This window comes from Coffea arabica, chromosome 8e (genome assembly GCF_036785885.1).
Source record: "Coffea arabica cultivar ET-39 chromosome 8e, Coffea Arabica ET-39 HiFi, whole genome shotgun sequence".
Classification (NCBI taxonomy): domain Eukaryota; kingdom Viridiplantae; phylum Streptophyta; class Magnoliopsida; order Gentianales; family Rubiaceae; genus Coffea; species Coffea arabica.
Window position 1 is genome coordinate 37,953,923 of NC_092324.1, and position 23,177 is coordinate 37,977,099.

A 23,177-nucleotide genomic window follows, 5' to 3' on the forward strand; every position below is an offset into this window, starting at 1 on the left:
GAAGTGCTTAATAGTGATGTCTTGAAGCTGTCGAAAGGAATTGGAAATATTGCTGAGGTTGTACGATCAATTGAAGCAGCAGGGTCAGCGGGGGGCAGCAGCCAGAAATTTTCTGAATCAATGAGTGGTTTCATGAAGATGGCTGAGGAGGAGCTTATAAGAATTCAAGCTCAAGAAAGTGTTGCACTGACGCTGGTGAAGGAGATCACAGAATATTTTCACGGAAACTCAGCGAAGGAAGAGGCTTATCCTTTCAGAATATTCATGGTTGTGAGAGACTTTCTATCAATTCTTGATCGGGTATGCAAGGAAGTCGGAATCATAAATGAGCGAACAATAGTTAGTTCCACTCACAAATTTCCAATTCCAGTGAATGTGAATCCTAATCTATAGCCAATTTCCAGTGCTTTTCCCGGAAGGCAGCGGTATAGTTCTTCAGATGATGAGTGCTCTTCACCTTAGTTCTTCGAGGAAGATGACAGCTTCTACTTGCTATCAGCGTCAAAATGCTAAGGTTTCTGGTCGATGAAATTCTTGTTGTTGCCTTATCAGAGGCATTGTTGGCTACTATGCTAATTAACAAGAACCATAAGACAGCAGCAAACACAACAGCTCCAGCTGTAGCCCGCAAAGCCTTCGTGAAGGGTAGCTTGAGAATGAAATATAGCAATTGAAGGGTAGCTTAGGAATGAAACTCAATGTCTTTTCAAAGAAATCTCGCATATCCATCGTCACTAGGTCGCACGCCCGGTTACAGGTCAATTTCCACTTTAGTTATGAAGTTTAGGGTATTTATGTGGAGGTTTCTAAACGATAGGGGGTAAGATGTCTTTTCGCGAAACCACAAGGGGGTTCCTTGTATTTTACCCTTGAATTAATGGAGTGAAAGGAAGGTATACACTTTGTTTAAGCTTGAATTTTCGTCGTTCATTCGTTCTTAATTATTTTTTTCTCTATTAATATATTTCAAATGAAAAGAAATTTAAGTAAAAAGGAATCAGAGAAAGAAATTCATCTTCAAAGCTTTCCATGCCTTAATGCCAATAGCTCACTGCTTTTAGCACTTCATCTTTGCCTTTGTGAAAGGAAAAATATCATTTGAAGAATTAAAGACAGTAGTGATTAACATATTAGTTGACGCTTTGCATTTTTTTTTTATTACATTTTTAATTTACATCATATATTACAGTGACATCATGTACTAAAGTAATATGGTCTTGGTTCTCCCATTTAATATCCAACTAGGCGGCTTTGCCTTGCTCTTCATGTAGGGTTGCCCATGATTTGGTGATGATGGTGTCTTTTTTTTTTTTGTTGGCATGTGTTTTATGATAACAGGAAAAATATGTTTTATCGAAATATTTATTAAAAGAAAAATATTTATTATGCAATTGTCCGCTATAGTATGCTTATTAATAGAAATTACAGAGGAAAAAGCACATTGGGGAGAAATAAAATAGAGGAAAAAATGGAAAATAATTGAAAAATTAAAGATGATGACATAGTATAAAAATTATTGTTATGCTATTGAAATGAAGAAATAGATAAATAATGGATAAAAATAGTGGTGATGAATGTGTGTAAAGAACATTAAAACTAAAGGGATCTTTTTAATTATTTTATAAATGAAAAAAGGAAAAAAATCTGAAATACAGAGAAATCTAAATACAAAGGGATATGGAGTGGAATTGATAGTAAAATATTTCACTAAATTTAAACAAGAAAAGGAAAAAATGTGAAATGTAGAGAAATGTGGAGTAAAATATATAAAATAATTTTTTTTAATCATGCGCTTTGTATTCAACTAGAGTTCAGCATATTCAATTATAAATGATTTAATTTTTTGTGAGGAACTGAGGGGTATTTGAAGCATAATTAACACTAAATTGTTTAACTAAATTCAAATGAAAAAAAAGGAAAAATTTTAAAATTTAGAGAAAATTGGAGTAAAAGCTATGAGATGATTTTTTTAATCATGTCATGTTTATTTAATTGGAATTCACCATATCTAATGGAAAAGATAATAATAATAATAATAATAATAATAATAATAATAATAATAATATTATTATTATTATTATTATTATTATTATTATTATTATTATTATTATTATGCTTTTAAAATTAAGTAATAAACAAATAATGTCCAGAAACAATAATAGTAGATTTGTCTAGAAAGTATTGAATAAGTGTCTAATCAAGAGATTTTTTTTATTTTTTTTAATATAAACAGAAAATATGTGGAATAAAATTTATAAATTTGGAACAAAATTCATGGAATCTTTTATTACACCATTCATTTATTAATATCAATACAAAGTAATCCATTCGTCCCACACTCATAGTCTATTTTTCATCTGTCCTAAATTATAGTTTCACTCCAATTCACGCAGATCTTATCTTAGAAAATGCTTTTTATTAGCGAATTAGTTTCACCCGAAGCATCGGACCAATGATGTTCGCCGCTACGGAGCTCTTTTATTAGCTTGTTTGTGAGCCTTACCTAGGACTCACTTTTCAATTAAAAAATATAATTAAATTTTAATTTCTCTAAAAATATCTATATTTAATGTACTTTATTATCAATGAGTATAATCTACTTTATTCATCAATTGCTTAGATTTAGGGTTTGAATGGTACAATTTTTATAGTATTGTTATTGTAATTAATGTAGAGGTATGGTGATTAGTTATACTTCTGATATTGGTTTAATGGTATTTTAAGAAAATACTAGACTGGATTTACTCTTTTAACAAAGTTAAGTAGCTTTTCTTAAACTATGTGCAAACAAATACTACCAAAGTAGAATGGAGGGAGTAATTAGGACACAATTTATCAAGCAAAAAGCTTTTCAAAGAAGCAAGCAGGTAAAAATAAATTAGCCTTGCATTCTCTATGTGTAGCCATTTTCAACTATTAAACATTTATTTTTCTATTATCTAAAAGTCATTGAAACAATTGGTGCTCAGCGCATTTAATACAAAAAACAATTAGCATAATTATTTTTTAGCAACGAAGAAATAAATAAATGGTGCATAAAAATAGTAATAGTTAATGTATCCAAAGAGCACTAAATAAGTGTCCAATCAAGGAAACTTCTATTTTTTCGCTAATATAGAAGAATTTGGAGCAAAATGTATCCTGATTTTTTGTTAGATTATTAGATTATGTTCATGAATGGCAAGCATCTTTCACTAATATAGAGAAATTTGGAACAAAATTTATCCTGGAATTTTTTGTTAATTATGTTTATTAATACAAAGTAATAGTTAGGAAAAAAGTCATTTAAGGAGGGGGAAAACTCAAAGAAACAGGTCAAGAAATAATAAATTTTGCTTTATATGTTGTTTGTTTAACCATCTATTGCTATTACTATTTTTTGGCTATTTAAAACATACATAAGTAATTAAAGCTCACCATTATTTTTTGTCAAGACTTTATATGTTGTTTGTTTAATCATATATTGCTATTATTACTTTTTGACTATTTAAAATGTACGCAAGTAATTAAAGCTCACCACACTTTGTTTTCTTTTTGAGCAATATAGAAAGATTTTGATCAAAATTAGTATTAAAATATTCAATTGAATTTGGAACAAAATGATATTAAAATGCTGTTTTTTTCACGCAAGTAATTAAATGATGCATAAAAATAGTAGCAATGAATTCCTGACAAAAAGTGTCATATAAGTGGACACTGAAGGGACCCTTTATTTATTTGTTTACTTTTGGCAAGGAATATAGACAAAGCTCACCATACCTCTTCTTCTTTTCCAGTAATGTAGAAGAATTTCAAACAAAATCGGTATTAAAATATTCAATTGAATTTGGAACAACATTATACTAATTTTTTTGAATTTGTGCAAAAAGTGCTATATAAGTGGCCACTCAAGGAACCCTTTATTATTATGTTTTAGCAACGAAGAAATAAATAAATGGGGCATAAAAATAGTAATAGTTAATACATCCAAAGAGCATTAAATAGGTGTCCAATCAAGAAAGGTTCTCATTTTTCGCTAATGAGTAAATCGTTCCTACACTAACAGTGTATACACTATCATCGTTAGATTCATGACATGTGTGCAAAAGTTGAATTTCAAAGTCAAATTTTGCATAGTTGTCAATCATCCAACGTTGATAGTGTATACACTGTCAGTGTTGGAAAGATTAATCCTTTCGCTAAGAGTAAATATCTCCTACACTGACAGTGTATACACTATCATCGTTGGATTCATGACATGTGTGCAAAAGTTGAATTTCAAATTCAAATTTTTCATAATTGTCAATCATCCAATGCTGATAGTGTATATACTGTCAGTGTAGGAAAAATTAATCCTTTCGCTAAGAGTAAATTTGGAGCAAAATGTATCCTAATTTTTTTGTTATATTATTGATTATGTTCATTAATAGCAAGCATCTTTCACTAATATAGAAAAATTTGGAACAAAATTTATCCTGGAATTTTTCTTTACGCTATGTTTATTAATACAAAGTAATAGTTAGGAAAAAAGCCATTTAAAGAGTGAAAAACTCAGAGAAACATGTAGGAAGCTTTATATGTTGTTTGTTTAATCATCTATTGCTATTATTATTTTTTGACTATTTAAAACTTACATAAGTAATTAATGCTCACTATTATTTTTTACCAAGACTTTATATGTTGTTTGTTTAATCATCTGTTGCTATTATTACTTTTTGACTATTTAAAATGTACACAAGTAATTAAAGCTCACCATACTTCATTTTTATTTTCAGTAATATAGAAAAATTTTGAACAAAATTGGTATTAAAATATTCAATTGAACTTAGAACAAAATTATATTAAAATTTTGTTTTTTCACGCAAGTAATTAAATGATGCATAAAAGTAAGAGCAATGAATTCTTGCAAAAAGTATTATATAAGTGGACACAAAAGGGACCCTTTATTTATTTATTTATTGTTGGTCAGGAATGTAGACAAAGTTCACCATACGTCTTTTCCTTTTCCAGTAATGTAGAAGAATTTCTAACAAAATTGGTATTAAAATATTCAATTGAATTTGGAACAAAATAATACTAATTTTTTTTAATTTGTGCAAAAAGTGTTATATAAGTGGCCACTCAAGGGACCCTTTATAATTTTTTTTTGGGCTCAGGAGTGTAGACAAAATTTGGAGCAGATTTTTTAGTGAGCAATGTAGGAGAAATTTGAAGCGGAACTCATACTAAAAAGTTAATCTAAATTTATATTTTCGAATGACTAAAAAATGTAGTCTCGGTCCAAGTTTCAAAATATTAATAGTTATATAGTTATCAAAAGAGAGACAAAAAAGCAAAAATTTGGAGCAAAAGGCAAGATGAAAAGTTTTGAAATATTAATATGGCCTTTATGGAGGAGAAACAATGGAAACAAAAATTAAGCTGATACAAACTAAATCTAGTAGATGTAAGGAAATAGAGTGGAAGAAAGCATGAACAATAGATCATCAATTATAAAAACAAAAATATCAATGGAGTAAGACATATCTTCGAAGTTGAACCCAACTATACTGAATACAAAGTACACTACTACTATTATAAGATCAAGAAGAGGAATCAAATGTCAAAATTGCTCCAGAGATTGGGAGCAATTCACGATCGAGCCGATAGAACATCAGGGGGATGACACGGCATTGTTCCTCAACCTTTCGCGCTTTTAATAGGTAGGTGTCAGGATGCAAAATATATGTCTTAAGTGTAATAAATGCCAAATTGAGCATTAGTCAGTATAGCTTCAGATATTAGCAAAACGGTGTAGTTTCTGCTTAGCTTCATTACTAGCAAACAGTGTCGTTCCATTAATGATGTAATTAGGTTGTTAAGTTGGTTGTTAGCTACCAGACAGAGGTTGTTAGGATTTGTTATATAAGTGGGACCCACAGTGATGAAAATAACAAATTTCTGGCAATTGATTTCATTTCCCTCTCTTCTGATTCTCTCTTTTCTCTCTCTCTACTCTCAATCCTCTGCTTCTTTCGTCTTCTCCTCCAATTTACTTCCTATTCACCCAATTCAATTCAAGAAGTTCCAGAATTAACCTGAGTTCGTGACAAATTGGCATCAGAGCAGTAGATCCTCGGAATCCATACCATAATTCATGGCAGAAAGCACTAGGTTCTGCACATTAGAGGAGCAAGTAAGAAAATAGAAAATTAAGCTCCAGGAATTGGTGGAATCCCTACATGCATCCAAATCTGAGCACTAACAGATCAAGAAGGAATTGAAGTCGGAACTTGAAGAAAACAACAGGCGGATAGAGAGCTTGCTAACAGGAATGGAGCAGAACTTCAATCAGATTCTCGAGCAGAAATTCAGTGATCTGCTACTTAAGATGACTCTTGGAAAAGAGAAGGCAACAAAAGGGAGTGGCAGAATGATAGACCAGACACCACTCCTACCAACTCCACCAGCTCATCAAAGGTTACCAATAGAATGCGAGGCTCAGAGGACCTTCAAGAAAGATTGGAGTAAGTTCCAAATTCCAAATCCCCATAAGATTGACTTGTAGATGTTTACTGGAGAGAATCCTAGGGAGTGGCTATGTAAATGCAATAAATATTTCCTGAACTATCAAGCTCCAGATGAGCACAAAGTTGATGTAATTGAAATGTACCTAGAAGGCAAGGCTGACAAATGGTTCCAAGGGGTTAAAATTGAGAAACCTAGGCTAAATTGGGAAGAATTTGGGGAACTACTATGTCGGAGGTTTAATGATAGGACTTGTAGAGACATAGTGGAAGAATTTAATAAACTGCAACAGATAGGGAATGTTGAGGAGTATCAGGAGAAGTTTGAAGAGTTGAAGGCCTTGATGATGATAAAAAATCAAAATTTGGATGAAAATTATTTCATTTTTAGTTTCATAAGTGGACTGAAGGAGGAAATCAAACCTATGATCAAGATGTTGAAACCTGCTACCCTGGCTGAAGCCTTTGCACTGTCTCAGTGGCAAGAGTATTCCTTGAAATTGCAGAATAGGGGTTCTAAAGAGAATGTCAAACCTCTAGGAGAAAACAGGCTTGGAATGTCAAGGAGCACTGCCACAGTCACTGGAGTTAACTCATATAAGATTCCCTTCCACAGTAATCCCAAACATCCTAAACTGGGGAATTTACAGGAAGGTACAAAGGACCCTAGGAGGCTTTCTGCACAAGAAATGCAGTATAGGAGGAATAATGGATTGTGTTTCAAATGTGGGGAGAAATTTGTGGTAGGCCATCAGTGTAAGGTTGGCCATACGAACTGCATGATATTGGAAGAGGAGGAAGAATCTGCATTTGAAGATGCACATCCTGGACAGGCTATGGAAATGTCCTTGCATGCCTTATCTGAGGCCTTAAAGAGAAAAACAATCACACTCACAGGAGTTCTGGATGGGGAACAGATGCTCATCTTAGTAGATACTGGAAGTTCTGACAGCTATATCAGTAGTGAGTTGGTCATTGGAATGGATATCAAGCACCAGTGGGTTGATCAGCCTTTCTCTGTTATCATGGGAAATGGAGCCTGTGTTACCAGCAATGTTGTTTGCCCTAATGTGCAGTGGAGTATTAACCAACACCATTTCAGGTTCAACCCACAGGTAATGGAGCTGGGAGGATGGGATATAATACTAGGGGTGGACTGGATGACACACTTCAGTCCCATCACATTTGACTTCCAACAACTTAGGATATCCTTACACCATGAGGGAGGTGAGATTCACCTACATGGGCAAGCAGACAATTGTGACATGGACCTGATCAGGGGCAAAGACTTGAGGACATTCATTGAGTACAAAAGATAGATGTGCATGGCCATGAATTCTCAACATGATGAAGAGAACAGACTAGAACCTATACCACAGGAAGTACAGAAACTACTACAGGAGTATGAAGATGTATTCCAAACTCCCAACTCATTACCCCCAAGCAGAAGTGTAGACCATGAGATACCCCTTAAACTAGATGCTTAACCATTCAAACTGAAGACTTACAGGTATCCTCATTGCCACAAGGAGGAAATAGAGAGGCAGGTGGCTGAAATGCTGCAGAAAGACATAGTCAAACATAGCAACGGCCCCTTGCTTCTCCTGTGTTACTGGTCAAGAAGAAGGAAGGCACCTGGAGGTTCTGTGTGGACTACAGGAAGCTGAATGAACTCACTGTCAAGGACAAGTTTCCAATACCCAATATATATGAACTATTGGATGAATTATCAGGATCTGTGTTCAAAACCAAACTGGATTTGACTGCAGGTTACCATCAAATCAGGGTCAAACCACAGGACACCTTCAAGACAACCTTCCAAACCCATTGTGGTCACTTTGAGTTTCTAGTCATGCCATTTGGGCTCACAAATGCCCTGCAACTTTTCAATCATTAATGAATCAAGTATTCCAACCTTATCTGAGGAGGTTTGTCTTAGTTTTCTTTGATGACATCTTAGTATATAGCCCCACACTAGAAGATCACATCCAACATCTGAAGATTGTACTGAGTCTCTTGAGGGATAATCAACTATATGTAAAGTAATCCAAATATGCATTTGCTCAGAAAAGGATAGACTACCTGGGGCATACCATTACAGACAAGGGAGTTAGCATGGATGACTCCAAGGTTGGTAGCATTTTATAATGGCATATACCACAATCTGTTAAGGAGTTGAGGGGGTTCTTGGGGCTAACTGGCTACTACAGGAGATTTGTAAAGCACTATGGGCTGGTGTGCAAGCCCTTGACTGAACTACTCAAAAAGGATAATTTCAGATGGAACACACAGGCACAGGCAGCCTTTGAACACTTGAAGAAGTTGACGTGTTCAGCCCCAGTTCTCAGGTTGCCAGATTTTAAAAAGGCATTTGTGGTTGAAACAGACGCCAGTGGGGGAGGTATTGAGATAGTCCTAATGCAGGAAGGGCACCCCATTGCCTTTCTGAGGAGAGCACTGTCACCCAAGAACTTGGGCCTATCAGTTTATGAAAAGGAACTTCTTGCCTTGGTAATGGCAGTCACAAAAGGGAGGCATTATTTGGTTGGCAGCCACTTTATTATCAGGACAGACCACCGGTCATTGAAATATTTGCTAGATCAAAAGTTAAACACTGCACTCCAGCATAAGTGGATGACAAAACTGATAGAGCTAGATTATGAGATACAGTATAAAAAAGGGACTGAAAATCAGGTTGCAGATGCCTTATCCAGGAGACATGGAAACTACTTCAACCCCTCCACTCAATTCATGTCTAGCTATTACTGCAGTTAGACCTGCCTGGGTTGAGGAATTGCAAAAAAGCTATGAAACTGATACACACTGCCAAGAGATAATGGCTCAGTTGCTATTGGATTCCAATTCTCACACTGACTACACTGTGGTAGATGGAGTGCTAAGGCACCAAGGGAAAATCTATGTTGGGGGTGCCAATAACATCAGAAATCAGATCATTCAAGTGCTCTATGCTTCAGCAATAGGAGGGCATTCTGGGCAGAAAAGTTGTTGGCAGAAGATTAAGTCACTGTTTCACTGGCCAGGAATGAAACAAGAAGTGATAACCTTCATACAAAACTGTGATGTATGTCAAAGAAACAAATCTGAGAATGTTCCCTACCCTGGCCTGCTGTAGCCAATTCCAATTCCCACACAGGCTTGGGCTCACATTTCTATGGATTTCATTGAGAAACTTCCCAAGTCACAAGGTTATGATACCATACTGGTAGTAATTGATAGGTTCACTAAGTTTGGTCACTTTATTAAACTCACTCATCCCTTCATAGCCAAGGTAGTTGCACAAACCTTTCTAGATAACGTATACAGAATGCATGGCCTACCTGAATCCATCATCACTGACAGAGATAAGATTTTCACCAGTGGATTCTGGAAGGAACTATTCAAGGTTATTGGGACAGAACTACATTATACATCCTCTTATCACCCTCAGTCTGATGGACAGAGTGAAAGGCTCAATTAGTATGTGGAAAATTACTTAAGGTGTATGACAGGAGAAATGCCATCACAGTGGAGCAAATGGCTGACTCTGGCTGAATGGTGGTACAGTTCTATCTATCACTCCAGCCTCAATATGACACCCTTTGAAGCATTGTTTGGATATAAACCAGTGCCTCTGCCATTGGGACCTTATTTGGATTCAGTGGTGCCTGCAGCTGCCAACATGATCCAGGAAAGGAACAGGATCTCCAGTTGCATAAGGAACAACCTAGCCAAGGCTCAACAAAGGATGAAATACTTTGATGATCAGCACAGGACTGAGAGGAAAAATTTTCTATAGGGGAGTGGGTGTTCCTGAAGCTTCAGCCTTATAGACAACAAACGGTGGCAGTCAGAAAGTGCCTCAAGTTGGCAGCCAAATACTATGGTCCTTTCCAGGTGGAGGAAAAGGTTAGCTCAGTAGCCTATAAACTACAGTTACCAATAGGCACTAAACTGCATCCTGTGTTTCATGTTTCATTGCTTAAGAGGAAGCTTGGACCAGTGCAAGAAAGTTCCACCAAGTTACCCGAGTTAGACACACAGGGCTAGTGCCCACTGCAACCAGAAGCAATTCTGAGAAGAAGAGTTATTATGCGAGATGGACAACCTGTCATTCAGTTCTTGATTAAGTGGAATCAATTGGATTATGAAGAGGCTTCTTGGGAGGACAGATCCTTCATTGAAGGCCAGTTTCCTACATTCCAGACTTAAGGACAAGTATGTTTTTTAAGGGAAGAGGATTGTCAGGATGCAAAATATATGTCTTAAGTGTAATAAATGCCAAATTGAGCATTAGTTAGTATAGCTTCAGATATTAGCAAAACGGTGTAGTTTCTGCTTAGCTTCATTACTAGCAAACGGTGTCGTTCCATTAATGATGTAATTAGGTGGTTAAGTCGTTTGTTAGCTACCAGACAGAGGTTGTTAGGATTTGTTATATAAGTGGGACCCACAGTGATGAAAATAACAGATTTTTGGCAATTGATTTCATTTCCCTTTCTTCTAATTCTCTCTTTTCTCTCTCTCTACTCTCAATCCTCTGCTTCTTCCGTCTTCTCCTCCAATTTGCTTCCTATCCACCCAATTCAATTCAAGAAGTTCCAGAATTAACCTGAGTTCGTGACAATAGGATTAACAGTTCGTGCATGTTATAATTTTGTGTGCCCTACAAAAATGAACCAGATGACACGAACCTATTAGTTTACGTGGTTATCAACTTATCAATTATAATTAACTTTCAAGATTTTCCTTTCAATTCGAAGCTAATTAGTTTTCTACCAATATGTAATACCTATGCAAGCTTCAATTCTATGGTGTCTAGACTTCAAAAATGCAAGTGTAAGATGAATGGGCCTTTTTTTTTTTTTTTTTCTAAGCGAGAGGTCTTAAATGGACATTATTTTAATTTGAATTATCACATTCTCATCCCGAAATTCCACAATTTCAAATCGATTACTCTTTTTGCCCTATTATTTTTTGCAATACTTATTTTCCTTTATCACCTTGCTTTTAATAAATCTTTACTTCATTCTGTTAACTTTAATTTTGACATTTTGCGGTATAAAAATATCAAATATTGTCGCATTGAATCTCAAACCTTTTAATGTTAGAAACATTGCACCTTAAAAATCACCAATTCGTCATGATATTAAGGAAGTTTGCGAATAATATTTGCTTATATCCCACGTGATCCTTCCTTCTCAATGTTTGAAATCGACATCACTTCTAAAGGATTACCTAGGAACTGAATGGAAAAATAACTTTTTGATTGTACAAGTTTAACAACACGAGCAATCTGGGGTGATTTAAGACAATTTGATAGTCTTTCGTTGTAAAGGATCTAAACTAAAAGTTAAGGACGCAGGGTAAAAATCAATTACAGCATGAAAGATGGATGTTGATAATACACCTTAGCATTCAATTGTTCTTTGTAATTTAAAAGCTTTAGCAATGATAGCACCCTGAAAGAAAAAAGTTCTCAAACAAATTAAATGGAGTCGAATTTAAGGAGTTGAATAAACTTGTTCATCCTGTATTCTCGTTGAAATTACAGAATTAGTTAGAGTAAACCTTTTTTAATATTTTGTTTCTAGGTTTAGACAAAGCAAAAGGAAATATAAAAGCAATGCTAGACAAATAAAAGAAGTTCACTGTAGAGAACCTCCATTTCCCAGCCAAGCAAATGCACATGCATCATTTTGTTCGTGGTTTTTTCTTTGTTTGTTCTACCTTATATTTAGTAATTCCCCCCCCCCCCCCAAAAAAAAACAATAAATTTAACACTTGGATACCAATTAAACCAGTGTTCCTGTGGCACTTGTTTGACCATTGTTTTTTCCTTTTTCTTTTGGCGCTTGCTAAAAATTTAAAAAATTGGGTATCAATTAATGGGTGCTTCTATGACACTCGTTATATCTTATTAATGCACAACATGTGATAGAAACGTAAACACTTACATCTATTCTTTTTCTTATATTCAATTACTTTGTTTAGTTATTTACTTTTTCAAAAAAACTTAACACTTAGGTCCTAAATAACATGCCAAGCAACTGATTAATATGTTTCAATTTAACATTCTCCATCTAATCATTAAGGTTCTTTTTGGAAACAATTTTTTGTTTTCCTACGAATTATAAACGAAAACATGCTTTGAGTTTCTTAAACAAATTTGAAAACAGAATTTCAATAAGGATTTGGTACTGTGGCAGCATGGTCGTCCTCTCATGTGTCTGGTATGTGATTTTTCTTTCCCTTTTTTCCTTTTATGTTGATGTAATTGATACACACGTGTACTAAAAGTGTAAAAATTTGTATTCCACATATTTCACTAAGAAAGTATGGTTAAAGATGATAATCTCGATGCATGTTTGACAATATTCTTAAGGTGTTATTTGTTCAGACTATACAAAATATTTGCTACAAGCTTATGGCAAATTGTCTCGAGAATTCGACAAGATGTAGAGAAACTTGATAGCAAATGTCAAGTTTCTCTTACAAAGAAAGGATAAAAAAAATAACTTTGTATTATGTTTGCTAGAAGCTTGTTTTTTTATATAGTGAAAATCAACTCAAAAGACACCAAAACTTATCTTCCACTATTTTCTCTTTTTTATGGTTATTAAGAGAGTGAATTAGGGTCTTTTATTGAATAATAATCGCCAAAATATGTCGAAAATTCTTCGGCTTCCAGGTAGAATCCCCAACGGGATTCATTACCACAGCCATGAATCCGGCCACCGATACAATGACCCTTCATGTTTTAGGAAGGATTCGCGGATGGATTCTGCTATGCTTAGACTTGATTCCGTCCGCGGATTACGACCATAGAGCAGCAAACTTTCGAGACTCCTCAATCTATTGCAAAATCCAACTTACCATGATATTAATTTGGGGGGCATATTTTACATTTTTTTTTTGTCCATCATTTTGAGTTTCCAACAAATTCATTTTTCCATTTCAATTCACAAACTATACCAACAGAGTAGACTCTGGCATTGCACTGGAAGTTTCAGATGCTTCTTCTCCCTTTCTCCATCTATTGTCTCCCCCCCTCCCTCTCTCTCTCTCTGCCTTTCTTTCTTTGTTCATCATCGATGAGAAAGTCCTCTCCTTCTCTCCTCTTCTTCATCTTCTAGTCTAATTGAGAGCAATGATAAGAAAAAAGATGGTATGTATGTTTTACTTTAAAGTTCTTCTTTCTTTACCTCTGTAGAACTTCTCTTGCCCTTTATTTTCTTTTTTTTTTTTCAAATGGGTTTTAGTTGTCTAATTTTCATATTTCTTATGTCGCCGGTGAAAATTTTGAAATTACGTCTAGTAACTTAATGAGATCTTATAAGATCATAACTATCTGAAATCATATACAAAAATAAAGCTAAATTGTGTTGTGTGTAGATTTTGCTTTGATTGTGTTGTTTCGTCCTTTTCAAGTTAGTTTTATTTTTAGTTAAAGAGTCCAATATGTGCTTGTGATATCAATATTGAGTCTTGAATATTCATAAAAAAGTTAAATGCTATCAACTTCTTGTCCGATAATACTGAATCCATCTTGAACAAAACAAAGGATCAAGGTCCCCTTGAATACTAAATATTAGTAAATGCTATGAGCTTCTAATTATCATAATATTTGTTCTTTTAGTCGGATGTGCATTTACTTTTGTCAAACAAAAGAGATTGTTATTTACACAGAAAAGGATTTATGCTTAATTTTTCATTTTGTCATTTTATAGGTTTTCCATCTAATTTTTCTCTGGCAGCCCACATCTTCGTGATTGAATATAATCATCATCGGCATCACATATTTTATTTTCTAACTTTTATTTCCTCTTTTTAATTCTCTTTTTTGTATCTTCTTTGAAATTAGATACAAATGTTTTGCAGATCTACTTGATTTTATTCTATTTTCTAGAGGTATATTCTACTTAGGTTTTGTAATTTTTTCCTAGTAAGAACTTTTTTGTTTTAACTCTGTCTCTAAACTCTAAGGTCCATTGGAATATTTTTTTTTTCGCTCTCATTCTTGAGTATCTACTGTTATTAATTATGAGAGAGCATATGATAAAAAGATTAGTTGAACCGTATCGTTCTTATGTTATAAACAGTTCTTTCTTCAAATTATTTTTAGCTACCTAATTTAATTAATAGTGGCTTTTTCTTTCTTCAAATTATAATAATAATTAGCATGACTTTTGAGTATAAAGATGCTTTTCTTTCTTTTTTTTTTTTATGGAATTTCAATGCCTGAAATAGTCTAAAGATCTATTTATTTTTTAACTTAAATGTTTTGTTGGTGATATATCCCTCATTTCTTTTTTTTTTCCTATAGAATAATGAGGTAAAAAGTGGTAGCATATTAAGGTACAAAAAAATTGAAAGAACTCAAATGCAATATACTCAAATGCAAAAGAATTGTGCTTGAGTTTTCTAATTTTCTGTATCAAATAGTAGAAATTCTGTACTTATTCTTTCTAGAGAAGCATTTCATTTTTTTTTTTTGGAATTGAAGAGAATCGTGCTTGGTTTTTTTGAGTTGTGTTTGTTGCTAGATGTTGTCGTCTAAAACTTTATAGATTGAATACTTAAAATCTATAAAGGGTTGTTCTTTCCTCCTCTTCCAAAATTTCTCTTGGCCTTTTTCTTTTCCCTTTTGTTTCTGGAAATAGGGTTTAGTTATCTAATATTGTTGCTAGCTTTTTGAGCAAACATTTTTTTTTTGGTAGGATAATAGGGCTATTCCAAAAGTTTCTATCTTTGCTTGATCGTCTTCAAATCCAAAAGCAAGAAAATTTGAAAATTTATCTCCAAATTATCAATTTCATTGCTGCCTCTTAATATTTATTTCCTTTTGATATTTCTTATTTTTTTCCAAAATTTTCACCTCGTTAATATCTAAAATTCGAGTATACTGTTCCTGATTTTTTTATCCCTACCTTCTCGCCAGACAAAGGCAGCCAATAGAAGATTATGACCAAGAAACATTGCACGCAATTTTGTTTCATTGGGTTTCATTCTTCTTGATCTCGGGTTTTCCTCTACTTTTTGTCATGTTTTTAATTTTATACTCTTTTTAAACAATTTCTATGTTAGCATTCATCTTTTTTTGGGTCTTCTAAAGCCCCCTATACAAATTTGTATGATTTTTAATATAGATGGGAGAATTGCCTAATATATTTTCTGGTTGTTTTGGATCCATAGGTTTTAAAAACCTTATCATAATTTCTTTGGCTAAAAAAGATTATTTTTGTTAGTATTTTATAACCTTTTTTTCTCATTTTTTTTTTTAGGTTTTGTATATGAACAATTTATTTTTCCTCATTTTTAGTGTTGGTGATTTTCTCTGGTTAAGTTTTATAGGGCGACTAGTTCATTCAGCACTAGTGAGTCTAAGCTCTAAGCTTTTAGCATAGTTCATATTTGGACAGGTAAATTGTTACATTTTTTTTTGTTCTTGATAGTGTGAGGAGACAACAAAAATGAAGGCACTTTTTTCCAGCTTTGAGGGTATGTTTAGTTTTTCTTTTTTTTTTTTTAAGGGATTGTTTTATCAATAGCTTATTATCCATTTGACTGACTTTTCCCTTAATCGACAGGCTTTACGATTTTGTTTTGGAAGAAATTATTTTGTAGGGTATTTTGAACATAGTTTGGCTGATATTCAATATGTTTAGGTTATTGTCATACTGCTGACTATTTTAGAAAAGGTTAACTTATTTGTCCTTTTATAATTTTTTATGAATTAATTATTATTGATATTTTCACTTGAAACATTTTATTTATTAACAACCTTCATGGTTTTCAAGTTTGGAAGATATTTTTTGCAATTCTTTTTTCCCAAAAATGGTTTGGATGATTTAGTATCTTTACTCTTTGTCGTAGAAATATTTTAGAGAGAGTTTATTAACGTACTATGTGTCTATAGATTACTTGTTACAACTCTTTTATGATTCTTCTAAACAAAAACATCTCAAAAGTGATGACCTTGTGCTGTTTAGTGCCTCGATAAATATGACTTGCTATTTGAAAATCATTGATTCTTTAGAGCTCCATTTGCAATACCATTCAAAAACTCCATAATATAGGATGTAACTTGTTAAATTAGTGGCACGGCATTGACACGAAGGAGGATTCTATTGATGGTAAATGATCATAGCATGATTATCTTATAAGGCCTATTTGCAGAGATATGCATCTTTATAGTTGAATATCATTTAGAGTTGTAGATACACTAATTAGTGTAGTTCATTGCTTACAAACTTTCTTCTACTGTGATAGAAAGAGCTTTTACCTTTGAAATGGTTTCTTTTTATTTTTTTTGTGCCTCTTTTCTTATGTTTGTAATGACTATGCTCCTATCCTGTTATGAAACAACTAAAAGTGTGGATGTCCATTTGTATTCTCAAGAGGATTAATTCATAATTCATTAATTCCAAGAGAATTAATTCATAATTGATTGCTTCATTATGTAAAGGAATTACATTAGATGAACGGTTTCAATCCATAGACCCATTCATGTATTTGATGAACCGTTTCATAGACTATTCATATTCTTGTAGTAATGAGTGCTTAATAGAATTGATATACCTTTAATTTTGTAGTACCTATATATAGAGGTATCTTGGCACCTCTTGATATGACCTTTGATTAGTTGAAAACAATAACAAAATTATTCTCTATTCCTCTACTTCTTTCTCTAATATTTCAATCCCTGTTATAGTAGTTTATTTTATTAGTTTTACAACACGTTATCAGCACGAGTCTCTATTTCTGAGCAAAGGTGAAACACAACACTCTATCGAGATTCTGCTAGTGTCAAATCAACTATTGGATATTTTTTCAAGCAACTCTTGACTACCTATTGAGATAAATCTCTAGCCCACAAACTTGTTTCAATTTCTTATGGCTAACATTTGAATGATCACAAAATACAAGTGTCTACTGCGGAACAACCACTAAACACAAACATTTATTGTTTGACATTTTTGATGTAATATTTCTCCTTTTAATTCTACTTATTTATCTTTAGAATTATTTGTTATAAATACTTATATTCTGATGCAATGAGTTTTGGAGATGCTATTATAGAAAATCAATTATGTTTGAGGATCCACTTGTCCTTTGAAATACGTAAAGAAAAAGATTCGACCACCCGAAAATGGTCGTTCTTTAACGAAAAGATTTGGCCACCAGAAGATGGTCATTATTTCAAAACTTGGTATGATAAATTTACTTATGGCTGCAAGTACACAATTCTACTATGTTTAGAATTATTTCTTAGTTAAAAATAATATTCTCTACATATTTGTCGAATATGCTCTTGTAGTAACAATATTGAGAGAAAATTTGAGAAGTATTATGTACTTATTGTGTGAGAACTCAAACCAACCGATATGAATAGATAAAGATATGTATTTTAGGTGTTACACCATTTGTTAAAACTATTTTTTTTTCTTGATTAGCCTTACTTTGAAATTTAGTAGTCTGTGGATGACTTTGCTTTCTTTGTTTTTGGAAATGAATGTGAGTTGCACTTGTATAACCAAGTTTATTTTGATAAGTTAGTGGGGTAAATTATAGAGATAAGAAAATTAAAGGGGCTAGGTATCAATAATTTCATAGTTGGGAGATATTTTTATTAAGAAGTAATCCTAGCAAGACAAGTGTTGCACATCCCTTAAGTCTTGACCAAGACATTAGCTAGTGTATATTTTATAACTTGGTCTCTTGAAGAGTTGAAGAGAAAGGGAGAGGGCCGTGGATAAGGAGAGAAAAAAAAAGAGGGAAAGCTTCATTGTTTTCATCTTGAGTTGTAGCAAAAAACTTGGAGGAATCAAGAGGGGAAAGCCATAGCACTTCAATCTTTCACTAAAACTTGAACAAGGAGGTGGTTTGCTCCAAGAAGAACCAAGTTTTTCTTGCTTCTAAGTTCCACCTTTGGTCAAGAGGTAAAACTAGAAACTCAAGCTTTCTTTTATGAACTTGAAGGGCCTTTGATTATTGATGTGATTAGAAGACTAAAGACATGATTTTTATGAAGTTCTATGGACTTGAAGTTGGGTTACCTTGGCTGAAATTGAGGGTTTCATTTGTTCATGTAACTAGTTGTTTGATTCGTAAGTAATACTTGTTAATTGATGGACCTCTTGTACAAGGGGAGAAGTATGGTTAAATTTTAGATGATTCATGACTAATCTTTCTATTTTGGTTGATGATTGATTGCTGAAATTTAGGGCTTCATTGATACGAGTGATTGAATGGTTAGTTTGCAAGCTCGAATTGGAGCAGGAACCTTGGAACAGTTTCGGGAGAATAGTCATAACTTGGTATAGGAAGGTCGGAATTGAGTTCCATTTGTTGCGTTGGAAACTAGATTCATGGGGATAGAAACCGTGAAAATTTCAGACCTTTGTTCTATTTGTGTAAATTATGGTACATTTCCAAAGTTTGCTGATTTTTGAGACTGTTCTACTTTAATTTTATAGCTGCTGGAATGTATAGCTAAAATTTGACTTGGTTGTGATCCGAAGCTCTTAAAGTGACCTTCTAAACATATGTAGATCTTTGAATGTAGTTTTTTGTGTCAAAATTTGGTGAATTTTGGACCAATGTAACCCCTGTTTCAAATTTTGTCAAGAATGTTGCCGGTGTGAAGGGTTTGGGTAAGTTTCTTTAACAGTTTAAGTCTGCCCTGTTTTGTGACTAAAACTGAGCTGCGAATTGCTCCATGTTGTAGATCGAAACAGCTTTTGTCCAAAACATAAAAGTGGTAGAAAATTGAGTTATCTTTCTACCTGAAAAATTTCAGATCAATCAGATCATTGTAGCCTGAGTTACGGCCAGAATCCTAGTGTCCGCGCAAAGCCTTATTTCTGGTCATGATTTTGCGGAAGCCTCTGACCATGACTGTTCGACCCTGAAAATGTGAGAACTGGGTGTTGATGTCTTCATAATAAATGTAGGTCTATGTCTTAGCTTCGAAACGGCATAAAATTCACCTGAATCCGAGATGCGTAGCCACAGTAGTGCTCAAAATACCGTAGGGTGTCGAAACTGCCATTGTTTTTACGTCTTGATTACCTTTCTTTTACTCCCGTTTCCTTGGTCCGACTTTGCATGTACCTTATAAGTATCATAACCCTGGTTTCTTATGACCTAACTAAGTGTTCAAAACATGATTTCTAGTTGCACCTATTGACTTTCAAATAGTGACAAAAAAAAAACAAAAACTAGAAAACTAGTTACGCTATATTTTTTTTCCTAAAAGATCTTTTTGTTTTGATCCAAAGTGGCTTGTATGTTCTTAGAATGTGTTTAGGTATCTCACATATTTCTGGGATTTTGAATCAAGTGCTCTTGCATATGACTTTTTAATTTGATTGACTAAACCCTTAAATGTGGACATTTTCTTCCTTAGTGTTTAAGTTGAGCTTGATGGCTATGGCTATCTTCTTATACGAGTATTGTGATTTGAATTTGATAAATTCTTGGTATAATATCTATGTACTTTAACCACAGAGTTCACGGGCGAGCCGAGCGACGATTCGGTGATTAGCTCCGATTACCTTCGCTAGTGGTGAGTGTTCCTTGCATGCGTGTATGCTATGTGACTTTCTTGTATAATACTGGATAACTGTCATACCATTATTAGGCGGGTATGTACTTTATCGCACTCGACCTACTCAAAACTAAATTTGTGTGTTTTCACTGATACTGACTGCTACTGACCTACTGTACTGACTACTACTGACCTACTGCACTGTCCTTCTAGTCCGAGACACTCGAGCAGATCCTCCAAATGAGCACCTATCTCCTGGACACTCGAGACACTGTTCAGTTGAGAGGCTCGAGTAGTGTTCTTCTCGAGAACACCATCTCCTAGTTGAAAGTGCCACTGCGCATGTGATTAAATTATGTGTTACAACGTCTGTGTGTTCATTTCATCCAATGATCTCTTATTAATTTTAAGTGTTTGGAACTGGCGGTCATGACGGACTGGAGTAGCTTCAAGAGTATCATTTGACATAAATTGACTTATTTTGTCATTGTTCAACTGATTATATGATGCAACTGGTTCTCGTTGTAACTGAAATTGTTTAACTGTTGCTTACTTTTTTCTCTAAATTGTGATATTTGCGTGACTGTTAGGGGCCTCACTGAGTTTTAGCTCACTCCTTTAGTTTGTTTTCCTTAACAGGGGGCGGAGGACCCTGAGGAGCAAGTTGCAGGTCCTGAACTTTCGATACTTTTGTGTAAATGGCTTTAGAGAGCATTTTGTAGCTTTAGTTTTTGTTACACTCAAGGTCGGGTAGTTAACATGAACGTAAATTTTGACGGTATATACTAAGGTGATTGTAAATTAGAATTTTGTCCTTTGGAATTGTAAGTGGGGAGTTTGGTTGTAATGCAAGTACTTTGTTTATGTAAGTTTATCTTTTGACTTAACCTTTAAGTTTGGAATGTTATTTGGTTTATTAATATCCTTTTGGAGTTTGAGATGTAATTTATCTGAGAACTGTAGTGAGTCCCGGCGAGAGTTGGGTAGACGGTCTGTCGAACCCTCTGGTGCGCCTTAGGGGGAGGTGGGGCTATTACATATTGCATGCTAGTTCTAGTCCATTCCCAGAAGTGAATGCAACTAAATTTCAATTTACTAGTTATGGTTGCTGCTATGACCATAATTTTGGTAAATATGTATTTTACCATGACAAAAGAAAAAGTTACCACTTGAAGTGGAATAATAATGATAAGGACAAGAAAGTAAGGATCCTGAAGATAAATGTCTTGAAATACAATTGACAAATAAAAATTATAATAGCATTTTCACATGGCCAATTTCTTTAAACGCCCTGAAAGTGTATGATGATTGATTTAATTTATGATAGTAATTGACTTTTCTTCCTGAGGAAGAAATGGTTGTTAAATATTTAGGATCAAAGGATTATGGTGATGATATTTATCCCATAAAAAATATGGTGCTAATGATATGTGTCTCATTAATAAGTGCTACTCTATACACTATATTCCAATAAGAGAGACAAACACAATCAATAGTAGTGCTCAAGTGATTGAAAACTTCAGAAGAGTCACTAATATATTTCTCTCTGTAGGAGAAAAATTTATTATAAATAAAGCACTACTTTTACCATGTCCGGAAGAATTTATTGAATTTGAATATCCGTCGAAATGGATATCAAATTGAGACACTAAATGAGACAATAATAAAGATCATGTTTAGAAATCAAATAAGATAAAGATTAATTATATCATAATAACCATTCGAGAGAGAAATAGTTATCGATATAGTTGTCTTCATTCTCATTGATTTATAATCATTAGCTGCAGTAAACCAGAAGTTTACTGATCCCAATGGATATATAATTTGATAAAAGTGAGAATATTTGAGAGTCGACGAGTATTTATACATACCCCTTTTATATTATATATGGTTCCAAAAGAAATTTAAAATTTATGTCGAGTATGAATCACCTTTTACGATTAAATATCGTAAAATATTAATGAGTGATCTATTGAATGATTCATTTATTCTGATGAGCTAATATTCCCGACATTAGGAGGAGGAAAAGATCAACCGAAAGGAAATCATTTGAAAAATTGGATTTCGTCGATCCTCATACAAAATAATGTGAACTGAAAGTTCAAGAAATTATTCATTTGCAGAAAGTTGCAAATCAATTGTCAAATATATTTATCGATTTCAAAAGAGTCATTAAACCAACTATTCCTGTAGGAAATACTCTGGTTAAAATTAATATCCCTGAAGGACATGTACAAGTGCTACAAATAAATTTAAGGCCGTCGTATCTAAATAAAGTATAAATTGATTTCAAATATCTTTAGAGATTAAATAAATGTCATGACAAAATTCAACCTCTTGAAGAGGTCGCTCCTGAAGAGCCAACTATGGAAGAGAATGAAATCATAGAAAATTTAATTGGAGCCTAATGAAATGTAGCACTTGATATTATAAAAGTTGATGAGGATCATGAATCTAAATCGGTTGATAAATGTCAGTATAGAAATGATTGGCCAAAATGGAAAGATGCGATCTAATCTGAATTGGATTCACTGGTTAAAAGAAAAGTTTTTGGACCTGTAGTCCAAACACCATAACGTGTAAAGCCAGTAGGATATAAATGGGTATTTGTGAGAAAAAGAAATGTGAAAAATGAAATTATGAAGTATAAAGCAAGACTTGTAATCCAAGAATTTTCACAAAGGTTTGGATTTAATTATGATGAAACATATTCACCTGTAATGAATACTATCATATTTAGATATCTTATGAATTTTGCAGTGCATGAAAACCTAGATATGTGTCTAATGGACATCGTTACTGTATATTTATATGAAAATCTTGAAAATGATACTTATATGAGAATTCCCGAAAGATTCAACATGCCTGAAGCATGCAAATCAAATCTTAAAAATATTTATTCTATTAAATTACAAAGATTTTTGTATGGGTTCAAACAATCTGGATGTATGTGGTATAACTGCCTTAATAAATGTTTAACTAAAGAAGGCTATACCAATGGTCCAATATGTTCATGTGTTTTTATCAAGAAAATGGGTCAAATTTTGTGATAATTGTTGTATATGTTGATGATCTAAATCTGATTGGAACTCCTGAAGAGATTCAAAATAGTGTTAAATATTTGAAGAAGGAATTTGAGATTA

The 23,177-nt window shown here is 33.6% G+C and overlaps 1 protein-coding gene and 1 long non-coding RNA gene across 2 annotated transcripts; both read left to right on the forward strand.

Annotated features, from left to right (window-relative positions):
* The first annotated feature begins 6,292 nt into the window (after positions 1–6,292).
* On the forward strand, positions 6,293–9,260 carry LOC140012755 (uncharacterized). Its single transcript, XM_072061051.1, has 5 exons — positions 6,293–6,485; positions 6,594–7,791; positions 7,996–8,131; positions 8,553–8,615; positions 8,658–9,260. Exons 1-5 carry the CDS (start codon positions 6,293–6,295, stop codon positions 9,258–9,260), a joined length of 2,193 nt encoding a protein of 730 aa, XP_071917152.1.
* An 8,924-nt stretch (positions 9,261–18,184) lies between these two features.
* LOC113705069 (uncharacterized) lies at positions 18,185–20,921 on the forward strand. Its single transcript, XR_003451731.2, has 3 exons — positions 18,185–18,424; positions 19,995–20,052; positions 20,674–20,921. It is a non-coding gene; the product is annotated as an uncharacterized lncRNA (long non-coding RNA).
* The last annotated feature ends 2,256 nt before the right edge of the window (positions 20,922–23,177 follow it).

What these genes read in the sequence shown, in the direction of transcription:
- LOC140012755 (XM_072061051.1), top strand. Translation starts at nt 6,293, where the DNA reads ATGGAGCAGAACTTCAATCAGATTCTCGAGCAGAAATTCAGTGATCTG. An exon ending in GACCTTCAAGAAAGATTGGA is followed by an intron (nt 6,486 to 6,593) that starts GTAAGTTCCAAA and finishes TGAACTATCAAG; the next exon opens with CTCCAGATGAGCACAAAGTT. An exon ending in GGAAGGCACCTGGAGGTTCT is followed by an intron (nt 8,132 to 8,552) that starts GTGTGGACTACA and finishes GCATTTGCTCAG; the next exon opens with AAAAGGATAGACTACCTGGG.